Source organism: Scyliorhinus torazame, chromosome 8, assembly GCF_047496885.1.
Source record: "Scyliorhinus torazame isolate Kashiwa2021f chromosome 8, sScyTor2.1, whole genome shotgun sequence".
Taxonomy (NCBI): domain Eukaryota; kingdom Metazoa; phylum Chordata; class Chondrichthyes; order Carcharhiniformes; family Scyliorhinidae; genus Scyliorhinus; species Scyliorhinus torazame.
Genome location: NC_092714.1, coordinates 56493057 through 56508603, shown reverse-complemented (window position 1 = coordinate 56508603; position 15547 = coordinate 56493057). Strand labels below are relative to the sequence as shown.

General features: G+C 45.7%; 1 protein-coding gene across 1 annotated transcript in view; it reads left to right on the top strand.

The window, feature by feature from the left end:
- Positions 1–15547, top strand: part of LOC140427856 (suppressor of tumorigenicity 14 protein homolog) — a 318812-nt gene that overhangs the window by 108732 nt on the left and 194533 nt on the right. The window contains exon 8 of the mRNA XM_072513648.1: positions 12207–12346. Within this exon, the coding sequence (XP_072369749.1) occupies positions 12207–12346 (140 nt within the window). The remainder of the gene's footprint in view (positions 1–12206; positions 12347–15547) is intronic.

The window sequence follows — 15547 nt, the reverse complement described above, 5'->3', positions numbered from 1 at the left end:
GGGTCCCTGACTATGTGAAGCAACAGTGCTAACCACTGTGCTACCGCGCTGCCCAGTGGTAGAGGCCGCAGGTTTGGAAGGTGCTGTTGAAGAGCCTCGGTGAGTTATTTCAGTACATCTTGTAGATGGTACATGTTGCTGCAGCGGTGGTCAAAGGAGGTGGATTGGTGCTAACTATGCGGGTTGATTTGTCCTGGATGGTGTCAAGCTTCTTGAGTGATGTGGGATGAACATTCATCCTGACATTGAGGTGGGCATGGACTTCGCCATGATGTCAATGTCACGCTGCCGAGTGGCTTGTCTTTTCCTGACACATTCCCAGCTCCCAACAATTTTGGTAGAGTTGTCTTCTCAGGCATTGCAGCAAGTGGATAATCAACTGAGGCAGTTAATGAGCTATTGAAGAACTCCCATTGCAAGGTTGATTTAGATTTTTGAGCCGACGCACAGGAAGCATGCTGGGTTAGTAGGATGTCCAAGGAGGTGAGATGGCTGCTCAACAGGCAACCATTCAGAGAAGACTCAATGGGCTGAATGGCCTCCTTCTGCACAGCAGGAATTCTATGATTCTAAGAGAGGGTGCGATCTGAATAAATAGTTGGAAAAGCTGAAAAGAGCTCGTTTTGGAAGAAAGTGGCTCCTTAAAAACGTGTCTTATATATGGCCCATGAGGCTTTGCGTCGCTGCCCAGCTGGGCTTCGCTGGGGTTGCCCTCTGTTCTCCGAGGGGCACTACACACAGCTTCTTCTGCCTCTGTGACCTTCTCCTGTTCAACATAATGTGCTGATCACCTTGCATTGCTTGTTCTAAACTTGCCTGCGGCTCCACCAAAGTGAATGTATCTGCACTGCTGGAGGGTGCACTTGACTGCTGTGGTCTTGTTCCCTCAGATGAATCTTCCTCTCTGAAGTTGCTATGACAGACCTGTCCTTTTGTTTTCCCCACCCCCACCACTTGTTTAAAACCTATTGAATTTATAACTTCCCAGTTCTGATCAAAGGTCTTCGATCTGAAACGTTAACTCTGTTTCTCTACCCACAGATGTGGACATTGCCGGGCAATGATTATCTGCAACAAGAGAGAATCCAGCCATCTCCCTTTGACATTCAATTGCATGGATTTCCAGTGGAGGCCATGAGCTGATCAGTCACACACAAGGTGACTCCTGCATAGAGGCTTTGTCTCTTTCCACCCAGTTAATGGGCGCTTTGTTGGGAAATAGTGCAGAATGATTGGAGGATGTCAGTTTCTCCTCCATGGGAGAATGTCGGTGGGTCTCAGCGCCCAGCAGAAGTCAAATAAAGCTTCAACTCAAGAGGTGTGGCGAGCCCTTGTGGCTCAGCAAAAGAAAGTATGGCGGAGTTGGATATGTTGTCTTCTCCTACCCCACTGCCGGTGGAGCAGTTGATGGAGTTTCAAGGGGGAATTCAAGAGACATTGGCAGGAGTTGCAGGAGGACCGGTCCAAGGCAATTGAGGAAGCAGTAGCCCCTTTTCATGAGGTTCTGGAGCAGATGGAGTAGAGGTTGGAGTTGCAGGATGCAATGCTCTGCGAGGTGGAAAGGGCGGTGTCTGACCATAGTGATCAGATCGTGGAGCTGGACGCAGAGGTGGCCTTGCTGGGAGAGACCTGCAAGTTGTTAAAGACGAGGGTGGATGATCAGGAGAATCGATCCAGGAGGCAAAACCTGAAATCCGTCGGACAGCAGGAAGGGGTCGAGGGAACGAGTGCCACAGATTATGTGACAAGGATGTTTGCGAAGCTGGTCAAGGAGGGGTCTTCAAGATGCCTCCCGGTGGTGGATCAGGCCCACCGGTCGCTTAGGCAGAGGCCGAAAGAGGGGGCGGTGATCATCCGGATACACAAGTTCCAGGAGAAGGAGCAAATTCTGAGTGGGGGAAGGCGAAATGAGACTGTAGCTGGGAGGGGAATCGGATCTACCAGGAAATTGGGTCCAACTTGGTCAAGCGGCGAGCGGACTTTTACAGGACTAAGGCGGCGCTCTTCTGGAGCAAGGTCCAGTTCGGGATGTTGTACCCGGCTAAACTGTGGGTGACATTTAAGGGCATGGAACATGATTTCATGGCTGCAGAGGAGATGAATGACTTTGTCAGGAAGCATGGTTGCGGGTACGACTAATCTTGGGATTTCATGGTTTTGATATGTTTGTAATGTTAATGTTTCGAAGCATTATTGTTGTTTTCTTCTGATTGGTTGCTGGTTCCGAGTCATGGGTTTTTTCTTTTCCAGCTGGAGATTGGGAGGAATGGGGCTCTGGCCGGTGGGCTGGGCAGGGAATGTCCGAAGGGCGAAGGTTAGGAAGGAAGTGTGGGAGGATGGGTAGTTTGGGTGATGTGGATGGGGTCCTTTTTGTAGCTCTCCAGGTGGGAGCTGCCATGCTAGCAGGGATGCTTGTAAATGGAAGCAATGTGGGGGAGGGGGCTGCAGCAGGTAGCCGCACAAGGCGGGGGGGGGGGGGGGGGGGGGTGAACAGTTAGGTAGGAATGGAGAGGTAGGGTAAGGCAGGTAGGATGGGAGATTCAAGGTGGAGGGAGGGGAGCGGGAAGGGGGTGGGGGTTGGAGGAGGGGGACTTGGGAGAAGAGGGAGCAGGTGATGCAGGTGGTTTTGTAAGGATGTATGTGAGCAAGGAGGGGACATCCATTTTGAGTGGGCTCGAACAAGAGATGGACCGAGAGGTAGTGGGAGCTTCTTCTTGGGTTGGGATGGCAGACTTTTATAGAGGGGGAGGCTCAGAGGCCCCCGGTGAGGATGGTGATGTGAAACGTGCGGGGGCTGAATAGCCGGATTAAACGGCTCTGAGTGTTTGTCCATTGGAGAAGTTTAAAGACAGATGTGGTTTTCCTGCAGAGAAGGACCAGACAATGTTAAGGAAGGGATGGGCAGGGCAGACGTTCCACTCAGGGTTTGATTCGAAGTCGAGAAGGGTCGTGATTTTGTTCAGTAACAATAATAATAATATTATTAATATAAGGTAGTATTTGTGGCGGCTAACGAGGTGTGGGACCGTGAGGGCAGTATGTGGTCATCTTAGTTAATATTTATGTGTCCAATTTGTGGATGTCATGTCCACGGTACTTAAAACAAGGGTGGGGCCGAGTTTGGATAACACAAAATTAATTAAGAAGACCCTGTCAGCCATTCCGAACTTCGACTCGCACCAATTTATTATGAAGGTCGATTTCTTTTTTATTTTTAAACATTTTATTAAGGCATTTATAATTTTATAACAAACGGTACAAATACAAATATAAACATAGTGCAAAAAATATCACTCCATTTCTCATTAATCCTGCCTACCCTAAACACAAAGTAGCCTAACTCCCCCACCCCACCCCCTTATTGCCTCTGCTGACAATTTAGCTTTCCCCGAAGAAGTCGATAAACGGCTGCCACTCTGGACGAACCCTAACATTGACCCTCAGAGGGCGAACTTTATATTCTCAAGTCTGAAAAACCCAGCCATGTCGCTAACCCAAACCTCTGATTTCAGGGGTTCAAGTCCCTCCACGCTAACAATATCCGTCTCCGGGCTACCAAGGAGGCAAAGGCCAAAACGTCAGCCTCTCTCGTCCCTGGACTCCCGGATCTTACGACACTCCAAAAATCGGCACCTCTGGACTCGGCGCCACCCTTGTTTTACGTTCCGTGGACATGATATCCACAAATCCCTGCCAGTATCCTCTAAGCTTCAGGCATGCCCAAAACATATGGACATGGTTTGCTGGCCCTCCTGCACACCTCAGGTGGGAATTCAGGTGGCACGGGGATGGGGACAGCTACATTAGTTAAATTTGACCTGGCTAGTTGAACAAATGAAGGAGGACTTCCAGAGGTGGGACATGCTCCCGTTGTCACTGGCAGGAAGGGTACAGACCGTGAAAATGACTGCCCTCCCGAGATTTTTGTTTGTTTTCCAGTGCCTCCCTATTTTTATACCAAAGGCCTTTTTTAAGCGGGTGAATAGGGTGATATTTGGGTTTGTGTGGGCAGGTAAAACCCAGTGAGTAAAGAAAGTGTTGCTGGAGCGGAGTCGAGGGGTAGGTGGGCTGGCACTGCCGAACTTTAGTAACTACTACTGGGCGGCAAATATAGCCATGATTAGGAAGTGGGTAGTTGGGAAAGGGTCGGTGTGGGAGCGAGTAGAGGCGGCATCATGTAAGGGCACAGGTTTTGTTCAACTAGCCAGGTCAAATTTAACTTATGTAGCTGTTCCCATCCCCGTGCCACCTGAATTCCCAAATAACGGAAACTCCCTCCCACTACTCTGAACGGCAGCTCCCCCAGTCTCCTATCTTGTCCCCTCGCCTGGATCGCAAACACCTCACTTTTACCCATATTCAATTTGTATCCCGAAAACCGGCCAAATTTCCCTAAGATCCGCATAATCTCCCCCATCCCCCCTCATGGGTTGGAAATATATAGGAGCAGGTCGTCTGCCTATAGTGAGACCCTATACCCCCCCCCCCCCCCCCCCCCCGCCCACCGGACTATCCCCTTCCAGTCCTTTGATCTCTTAGCACCATTGCCAGTGGCTCTGTGGCCAAAGCAAACAACAGTGGGGAGAGAGGACATCCTTGCCTTGTCCCCCCGGTGCAGTTTAAAGTAGTTCAATGTCAGCCGATTCGTCCGTACGCTCGCCACCGGTGCCTGGTACAGCAACCGAACCCAGTCAATAAAGCCCTGTCCAAACCCGAGCCGTCCCAACACCTCCCACAAATAATTCCACTCTGCCCGGTTGAAGGCCTTTTACGCGTCCACAGCGACCACTGCCTCCATCTCCCTCCCCTCGGAGGGTATCGTGATCACATTTAAGAGCCTTCTAACGTTGGCCGTTAGCTGCCTGTCTTGAACAAACCCCGTCTGGTCTTATGAGGGTCAATTTCAACTGTATTTTAGATCGCAGGATGGATGGGATAAGCCCCGAGGCATTGGTAACGTTGAGAATGGCGAAAGAGTTGGAGGTCTTCATGGATCCGATGGGGTGGGGGGGGATCCTTAGAGGTTTAGGCATCCGGGAGAGAGGGAGTTTTCCTTCTTATAACCCATGTGCATCGGATATACTCTGTATTGAGTATGGAGAGAAGGCTAGCCGCCTGCCAGCTCATCAGTTGAGGCAACAGATGACCACACGGGAGATATCGCAGGTAAGGGATGGAGCGGGCGGTGAAGGACTGGTGACGACTCTGGAAAAGATTAACAAGGCATTTGAGGACTTTTATCGGGGGTTGTATAGAACCGAGCCCCGAGGGGAGGACGTGGAGATTGGGCGCTTTCCAGATGGGTTGGAATTCCCAGAGGTATAGAGGGAGAAGGGACAGGGGTTGGAGGACCCATTGGGATTGGACATAATGGTGGCCATTGGGCTAATGCAATCGGGGAAGGCAACAAGGCCAGATGACTATCTGGTAGAATTTTATATACAATTCACAGCAGCGTTACTCCATCTGCTGGGTATGTACAATGAATCATTGGCACATGTAGAGTTGCCAGCCACGTTCACACAGGCGTCAATCTCTTTGATTCCAAAAAAAGGATAAGGACCCAGTGGAGTGTGGATTGTATGGGCCCATTTCCCTGCTAAATACCGATGCAAATGTGGAACAGGTGCAGCGGTGGTGGGCGGAGGGGGGTCGGAGTGGGTGTGGATGGAGGAGGTCACCCGTGAGGATGGACGCCACGTGTAGGAGTTGGAGTAGGGAGGGGGTTCAGCGGAGTAGGGACTTGTTCGTGGAAGGGAGGTTCGCAGGGTTGGATGATTTGCGGGGAGATAACAGTTGCCATGGGGAAGTAATTTTGCATACATGCAGATGCGGGACTTTGTGCAATAGGAGCTCCCTTCGTTCCCTCAGCTGCCGCGTCATACCCTTTTGGATAGATTGTTATCAGATGATGAGTTAAGGGCAGTGAGGATTGCGGATATTCATGGATGGCTACTGGAATTGGGGAAGGCGGCATTAGAAGAAATAAAGAGGAAGTGGGAGGAGGATATGGGGGTGATGCTGGGGTGGGGAGAGGCTCTGGGGGGGTTATCTGGAGTGAAATCTTGAATCGGGTGAACCCGACTTACTCCTGTGCCAGGATGAGCCTGATACAGATTAAGGTGATCTACAGAGCTCATATGACACAGGTTCGGATGAATAGGTTCTTCCCCGAGGTGGAGGATAGGTGCAAAAGGTGTGCAAAGGGGCCCGGCGAATTGTGTACACATGTTCTGGTCCTGACCGAAGCTCGTAAAGTTTGGGACATTAATCTTTGAGACATTGTCGGAGATCGTGGGGATGAGGGTGGAGCTGTGTCCTCTGGTGGCAATTTTTCGAGTGTCAAAGATGTCGGAGCTACTGGAGGTGAGAGGGGCCGCTGTCGTAGCCTTCGCCACTCTGATTGTCCGGCGGTGAATTCTGTTAGGGTGGGGGTTGGCGGCATGGTTGGAGGACGTGGGGGAACCCCTACAGTTGCAGAAAATCAAGTTTGCTCTTTGGGCGTGAGAGGAAAAATTTTGGGTGAGATGGAGGCTGTTTATATCTGTGTTAAAAAATGTGTTTGTCATCAGCAAGTAAGAGGAGGGAAGGGGGTGGGTTTTTTTTAGGGGGGGGGTTATGTTAGGCAAGGTTTAAAAGGGGGGGAAATGGCAAACTTTTGTAGTTTAGCTGTTTTTTGTATGGTTGTGAATTTTGTATGTCATGCTTGGAATAAAATATATTTAAAAGACATTCAATGGCATTGCCATCGCTAAATCCCCGACTCTCAATATCCTAGGGGAAACTGAATTGGACAATATAAATACACAGTATATAAATACTGTGGCTACAAGAGCAGGTCAGAGGCTTGGAAATTCGGTGATGAGTAACCCACCTCAATCCTCCCCAAAGCCAGTCCTCCATCTATACGATTCAAGTCTGGAGTGCGATGGAATATTATCCACTTGCCTGGATAAGTACGGCTTCAACAACACTCAAGAAGCTCCAGGGCTAAGCAGTCTACCTGCTTGACACCCCATCTATATTATTTCTTATGTCCGAATGAAGCTCGTAGTCTTCCAATTGAAGGAAATGCTTTATTGAGTAAGTTCGTTCTCTCTCCAGAACTTATACTAGATGTTACATCTAAGCTGTCTGTCTGTATCTTGCCACTAGCTGCAGTTCCTGTGAAAAGTGAGATCCTGGATCCCGTCCGTCTATTTTAAACCTCTCTAGTGCTCCCTCTAGTGATTACTTAATTGTAGTGTATTTACATTATGCCTTTGTATACATGCAGATGTGTAGATCACTACATCCCCCCTTTTTCTTTTTACATATTTTCTGTATGGTGTTACGGAAAATTGTACAAAACAGGTAGATAAATGATGATATGTACAAGTTGTGATGATATTGAGAATTATACAAAGCCAATTAATATTTATGAGGCCAATCATTTTAAAAAACTGTATACATTTATTTGGTTGAATTTCTTTCTTCTTCTTCTGTTGTTGAGGTGGTGATGTTGATATTGTAATTTTGTTGTGAACGTCGTCAGTGTTCTTGTGTTTAAGTAACCAACAAGTCATCATGAGGTGTTTGAATGGTCGAATAACTTGTCTGACCTGGACTTTTTCCTGTGCTTGCAGTATCGATTCTGGATGTCACCTTTGTTGCCTGACCTGGACCTTTTCCTGTGCTTGCGGTATTAATTCTGTATGTCATCTGCCTTGTCTGACCTGGACTTTTTCCTGTGCTTGTGGTATTGATTCTGTATGTCATCCGCCTTGTCTGACCTGGACTCTTTCCTGTGCTTGCGGTATTGATTCTGCATGGCATCTGCCTTGAAAACTGGTTTTCTTCTTTGTTGTGGAGCACTTATGAATTTGTGAGATTCGTTGTCATGCCATGTGATGTTTGTACTCTTGCCATTGTTTTGGACTGTGCTGTTACATTGTCCTTCATGTGCAGGGTTGTACCATGTTGTACACGTTGTTGTTTCACTTTTGTTGGTTTTTGTCGTTTCTGTCTTTGTTGTTTTCGTAGTTGTTCTTGTTGTTTTTGTCGTGTTTGTTGTTTGTATATTTGTTGTTTTTGTTGTTCTTGTTTTCGTTGTGCTTTTTTCTGTTTTTGTTGTTTTCGCCGTTCTTGTTGTTTTTGGCATGCTTGTTGTTTCTGTTTTTATTGTTTTTGTTGATGTTCTTGTTTTTGTCGTGCTTGTTGTTTCTGTTGTCTTTGTTGTGCTTCTTGTTGTTGTTTTTGTTGTTGTTCTTGTAGTTTCTGTAGACTTCTGGAGTCATTTCTTGTTGCGCTCAATGACTGTTCCGTGTGGATAAGTTGAGTCATTCTCAAAGTTATTGGTATCAGTGTCCTTTGTGGTATCTGATGTTTCCTAGAGCGTTTTGACTTGAGGATTGTGAGAATGACCTGATGTTGCATTGATCCTGGTCACATCAGTCATTTGTGGTTGATGTGATTCCTCTTTGATTCCTTGGTGCTCCTTTTCTGGAGTTAGTTCTGCTTGATTTGCTTCATCGTTGATCTCTTGGTGGTCCTCTTCTGGAGTCATTTCAAGTTGATTTGCTTTAGCTTTGATCTCTTGGTGCTCCTCTTCTGGAGTCAACGTCGTCAGGATTTCAGTTTTTTGTAGGTTGTGAAGAGTGGATGAGGTTTTAAATGATGCGGTCTCACTGGACTCGAGAATAGTTTAACTTTGATTGTTTAGTGCTTCTGTACTGACGAGCTGAGATCTGTCAGTCTCGCTGTGATCTTGCACATCGTGTATGCTGATTGTGATCACTGTGTCACTATTCGTACCTACAGTGGTTGGACATTCATCGTCTTCTTGTTGTTCAAATGAGCTGTCCACAACAAATTGTTGTCCACATGATCTGGGTGGACTTTCATAGTCTGCTTCTGGTTGCTCAAATAAGGTGGATAAACCTTTATAGTCTTCTCATGCAAGGTTGTCGCTCTGGAGTCTTTAATTGCTTCCATTCTGGAGTCTGTCAACGATCTCTCTGTGGAGGCTTGCGTCGCTCTCTCTGTGGAATCTTTCATCGCTCTCTGGGTGGAGTCGTGCAGTGTTCTCTCTGTGGAGTCGATCAGTGCTCTCTCAATGGAGTTGGTCAGTACTCTCTGTGTGGCATTGTGTTGTTCTTGGCTATTTGACAGGTTGCTGTCATCCAATGTATCAACGATCTGCCATTGCATCATGGTATTGGATTTGTCTACCATGAATAGAATCGTGTGGAGCTTTTCAACCTTGTTGCTGATGCTATTATGATCATATCCGAACAACTCAGCCATGTCTGAGTGGTATTCTTTGATAAACAAATCATCTTTGGTGGTTTTGGATTTGTTTTTGTGCTCTTCCCTTTTAATTAACAAATCTTCTTCTTTGGCTTCGGATTTGTTATTGAGCTCTTCATTTTTTATTGACAAATCATCTTCATCAGTTTTGGATTTGTTAATTTGCTCTTCACTTTTTACCCTGCAGTTTGCTAGTTCCGTGGTACTGCGAAGGTTATTTTCAGGTTTTTGTTGAAATTTAGGCAATGTTGTGCCTTTTGAGGTTAAAGTTTTGGGTTTTGTACCTTTAAGAGTCTTAATTGTGATTTGCGGGCATTTCCCCTTTAAGTGGGTGTGGTCGGATTCTTCTGATATCATGACGCTCGTGACGTCATGCGTACTACTCAATTGCGCATTCGCAGATTGATCTTCGGACGTTGTGCGATCTTTTTCCAGCTGCGCATGCGCGGCTTCAGTTTCCTGCGCATGCACAGAACTGATTTTTGCTGGCTTGCGTCTTTTCGGGAAGTGCACATGTGCAGACAGTTTTGAATCAGAGGCTCCGCGATGAAGAAGCTGGGTTGAACACAGAGACACCATTTTAGGTTTCTCAGCCTCGTGGAGAGCGTTCTTTGTTTGTGAAAACTCAAGGTACTGATTATTAATTTTTTCTTGCGATTTGCACTTTTCAATCGCGATTTCCAACGTTAAACCTTTCTATTTTAATAATGATTGTTTGAGTTTCGCATCACTTGTTCCCTGTGCAATTTGGTCTCTGAGCATTGAATCTCTTAAAGCAGCATAGTTACAGGTGTTACAGTGATCTTCAAATTTTTCGAGTATTACTTTCAGTTTACTTCTGTCTTCACCTTCCAAGTAATTAAAGGAGTTGTAGATTTCTGTAGCTTGATGTCCTGCTAGTAGCAGTGCTATTTTCGTTTCTTCAGAGGCCGTGTTCAAATCATTAGCTACGATATATATTTCGAACATTTGTTTAAACATTTTCCAGTTATAACTTAAATTACCGGTTGTTTCCAGCTGCGGTGGAGTTCCAACGAGTTCCATCGAATCAGCGAAGCCTCTCCATGTCGAATGTCCAGTATGAGTTTTCTTCTCTTTTCGATCTTTCTTTGTCCGAATCTTGTGTAATCTGTCTAGTAAGCTTTCTGAAGTCACTTCTTGGAACCATATATTATTTCTTATGTCCAAATGAAGCTCGTAGTCTTCGAGTTGAAGCAAATGTAAGTTCGTTCTCTCTCCAGAGCTTATACTAGATGTTACATTTGAGCTGTCTGTCTGTGTCTTGCCACTAGCTGCCGTTCCTGTGAAGAGAGAGATCCTGGATCCCGTCCGTCTATTTTATACCTCTCTAGTTCTCCCTCTACTGATTATTTAGTTGTAGGGTATTTACATTAACCCCTTGTATACATGCAGATGTGCAGATCACTACACCATCCACCACTTCCAACATTTACACGCTCCACAACCGAAGCACAGTGGCAGCAGTGTGTACCAGCTGCAAGATGCACTGCAGCCACAAGGTTCCTTTAACAGCACTTTCCAAACCTGCAACTTATATCATCCAGAAGAACATGGTTAGCAGATTCACCCCTGTAAGTTCCCCTCCAAACCCACCATCCTGACTTGGAAATATGTCACTGTTCTTTCAATGTCGCTGGATCAAAATTCTGGAACTCCTTTCTTAACAGCACTGTGGATGCACCCTCACCACATGGACTGCAGTGGTTCAAGATAGTGGATCACCAGCACCTTCTCAGGGCAATTAGTAATGGTAAATAAATGCTGGCCTGGTCAGTGAGGAACACATATTGTGAAAGAATTATAAAAAGAGCTGTTTCCTGACCTGCTGAGTATTTGCAGCATTTTCTGTTTTTTATTTCAGAATTTCAATATGCGCATTATTTGCTTTAGGATATCTTTGTTGTCATGTCCATTGCAGTGTAACTTAGCTCTATCTTCCATTGAAGCTATTTATTTTGCTTCCTTTTAAAATGGATTGTCAAGTAGATTCAAACTTATAAAGCTATCATGGCTACAGATGTATTTACATGCATTTTAAATAATATTGATATTCTTGTTCAAAAATCTATTTATGACTGAGAGGAAAGTTTTGTATCTTTGTCATCCATTTAATGAGGTCTGGAAAAAGTTCTTACTTATTTGAGTTGTTTTAAAAGTATTTATGAATCATGTTCATGCTCAAATTGGAGAATTACCTTAATCCCCAATTATTGGGTGATGTATTCAGATTCTGTTGCATAGAGTCACAATAGACATTAAGATATTTCTAAATCACTGTCATTGAAGCAATACCAGATCCTACTAGCTGATAATTTCATTGCACGAGTATTCAGACAGATAAGCAGAATGCTGGCTTTGAGGATAAACGGATCAATATGGGATCAGAGAAGAATTAACTGTAGGATGTGGGATCCAATAGTCTGGGCCTGTCATGTCAGGCTGAACACTAATGCAACTTAATTTGCTTTATTTTATGCTGAGATCATGTCAAAAATACTATACGATTGCTGCAGTATTTTGTTTTGCTAAAATAGAAAGGTGTTTTCCAATACACAAGCGATTTCTTGACCATAAAGTCCAAAGCAATCAATTACTTTTAAAACAGAACATTGCCTCCTGCTGAAGCCTGAGGTGTTTGCTGCCCCCATCTTTCACCAAGGGTAATACTAATCTCATGTAACTTCTGAACATATTCTTTGTAGTATAGTTTTGAAATGATTCAATACCAGTTGATGATACTCATGCATTGTAAGATTTGGTATATTGCCATTCCTGCTTAAGAAGTACCAAATGAATAAATTAGAATTATTTTGGAAAACAAAATCAGTTCTTAACCTTTATTTGTGTATGGAACCAGCTTAATACAATATTCAAATAGCTATGTCTTCACTTGACAGGATATGCTCCAGCAGCCAACCTTTTCCTTTGCAGACCTTCACTGTGACATCATCAGGGAATGTAATGCTGGCCATATTCTTTTCACAATCCCAACATATGAATCAGTTTGAAGCAACAATACAATACATCAAGACAATAAGTGAGTCAACATTACAACCTTTCCAGCTGTTTACTTTTATAAGAGATGTAAGCACAAGTTCATGCCAATTACGTGAATAACCTTTTTCAGATACCATTCATTCAAGCATACAAGAAAGTGTATGTATACTTCATACAAAATTCTGAAGGCACTTGCAATGTTGCACAGCGAGATAAAATATGTCAGCAGACTGGTAGCTGGCTGATGCAACTCAATTAACAGAACAATAAATGGAATAACTACAGATAAGTTAGTTTAACGTTTGTTGGATAGCTCTTACAACCTATAATTCAGGATCAAATGAATAAGCATATGAAGTACATGGCACCGAAAAGGACACACATTGCGGATTTGCTGTAAACAAGCCATGTTTGCTAAATTCAGTGGAGTTTTAAATAAGTGAGTTTATAGATAAAGGAAATGCAGCAAATGTGTTGTTTGGATTTTAAGAAAGTGCTCAGTCCTTTTTCACAGGAACCTTATAAAAAAACACAGGTATAAGAGATGGGGTGGAATTTTCCATTCTGAGAACTAAGTTCAGTGGCGGGCAGGAAACTTTTGATTCCCGCTGGGCGGTGGGATGGATTTTCCATTTTTCAGCTCATTTAGTATGCATCAGCATGGAGCTCGGTGTATCTCGTGGCAGGGCAGGCAGTGATTCATCTGTCTGCCCTGCTGTTACCTTTTTAATAAAATAATTTCTGGGATGTGGGCGTCACTGGCTAGGCCAGCATTTATTGCCCATCCCTAATTACACGTGAGAATGTGCTGGTGAGCTGCTACCTTGAACTGCTGCAGTCCATGTGGCATAGGTACGCCTACAGTGCTGTTAGAAAGGGCGTTCCAGGATTTTGACCCAGCGCCAGTGAAGGAATGACAATATATTTCAAAGACAGTATGGAGAGTGGCTTGGTGGGAAACCTCCAAGTCGTGATTACCATGTGTCTGCTGCCCCTGTCCTACATAGTAACGGTTGTGGGTTTGGAAGGTGCTGTCTAAGGAGCCTTGGTGAGTTCCAGCAGTCCATCTTGTAGATGGTACACACTGTTGCCACTGTTCAGTGGAAGGGGTGCCAATCAGGGGGATTGTTTTGTCCTGGGTGTTGTTGAGCTTCTTGAGTGTTGTTGGAGCTGCACTCATCCAGGCAAGTGGAGAGTATTCCATTATACTCCTGACTTGTGCAATGTGGACAGACTTTGTGGAATCAAGAGATGAGTTACTCATTGCAGAATTTCTAGCCTCTGACATGCTCCTGTGACCACAGTATTTATGTGGCTAGTCCAGTTCAGTTTCTGGTCGATGGTAACCCCAAGGATATTGATAGTGGGGATTCAGTGATGGTAATGCCATTGAATGACATGGTGTGATGATTAGATTCTCTCTTGTTGGAAATGGTCATTGCCTTGCAGTTGTGTGGCACGAACGTTACTTCCCACTTGTCAGCCCCAGCCTGGGTATTGTCCAGGTCTTGCTGCATTTAGATATTTAGACATGGTCTGTTTCAGTATCTGACTAGTCGCAAATAGTGTTGAACGTTGTGCAACCATTAGCAAACATCTCCACTTATGACCTTATGATGGAAGGAAGATCATTGAAGAATCAGCTGAAGATGGTTGGGTCTAGAACACGACCCTAAGCAGTCCCTGCAGTGATGTCTTTCAACTAAGATGATTGACCTCCAACAACCACACCCATCTTCCTTTGTGCTAGGCATAACTCCAACCAATGGAGAACTTTCCCCCTGATCCCCATTGACTCCAGTTTTGCTAGGGCTCCTTGATGCCATACCTGGTCAAATGCTACATTGCCATCCCTCTCACCTCAGCTCTGGATTTCAGTTCTTGTATCCATGTTTGAATCAAGGCTGTAATGAGGTCAGGAGCTGAACATCAGTGAAATAATTATTGCTCAGCAAGTGCCACTTAATACAGCTGTTATTGACCCTTTCCCTCATTTTACTGAGGATCACGACTAGGCTGATGGAGCGGTGATTGGCTGGGTTGGATTTATCCTGCTTTTGTGTGCGGGACATACCGGGGCAGTTTACCACATTGTTGGGTAGATGCCAGTGTTGTAGCTGTACTGAAACAGCGTGGCTAGGGGCGTGGCAAGTCCTGGCGCACAAGTCTACAGTACTATTGTTGGGATATTGTCAGGGCCCATAGCCTTTGCAGCATCCAGTGTCCTCAGCTGTTTCTGTGGCGTGAATTGAATTGGCTGAAGACTGGCAACTGAGATGCTGGGGACCTCTGGAAAAGGCTGTGATGGAACATCCAGTTGGCACTTCTGGCTGAAGATTGCTGCAAATGCTTCAGCCTTATCACACAGATGTGCTGGGATCCTCCTTCATTGAAGTTGGGGATATTTGTGGAGCCTCCTCCTCCAGTGAGTTGTTTAGTTATCCACCACCATTCACGACTGGATGTGACAGGGCTGCTGAGTGTAGATCTGGTCCGTTGGATGAATCATGGAGTTGAAGCTCCTGCCAACATATTTAAATGGCATCCGCACAGACAGCCACTCACTGCAGGTCAGGTGTAGGGTGAATGCCTGCATTACCACAGCTGACAAATGCAACAAATCCTTGATTCCTTTGGGATCCTGCCCCAGGCTTCCATGAAAGGCAGGATGTCCTCTTTCCTTGGGTTAGGACCATGTCAGCCTGGGAGGATGTCACCAGTGAGGGCAGCGCACAGAGAAGGACCATCTGCATTCCAGGAATTGAATGACCTAATACCCTCTGCCGGGGTAAATAAAACTTATCCTCGCTCCAAACTCACATACTCATAAGGGCATCAGGTAGTCTTAGAGTCCACGAGAATGTTACAGCTACCATCAGATGAGACATCAGCACAGCGGGCGAATTCTATGATCCTGAGGCTAAGTGTTGACGCCGTCGTAAACGCCGTTGCGTTTCCTGACGGCGTCAACATGGTCTCAGGATCAACAATTTTGGCCCCTACAGGGGGCCAGCACGGCACTGGAGCGACCCACGGGAATCGCGTCCCGGCGTCAGGGCAGCGTGACGCAATACGCGCCGGTCGCGGCGATTCTCCGTCCTGACCCAGGGCTGAGAGAATCCCGCCCAGCATGTCTGCCAGCCACTTTAAGGCCCCAATTTCACATAAGATCGTGCACCAGGAGTGACCTAATCCCTTATTGAGGACGGTTCAGCACACACAATAGGCATGCATTCTTCAA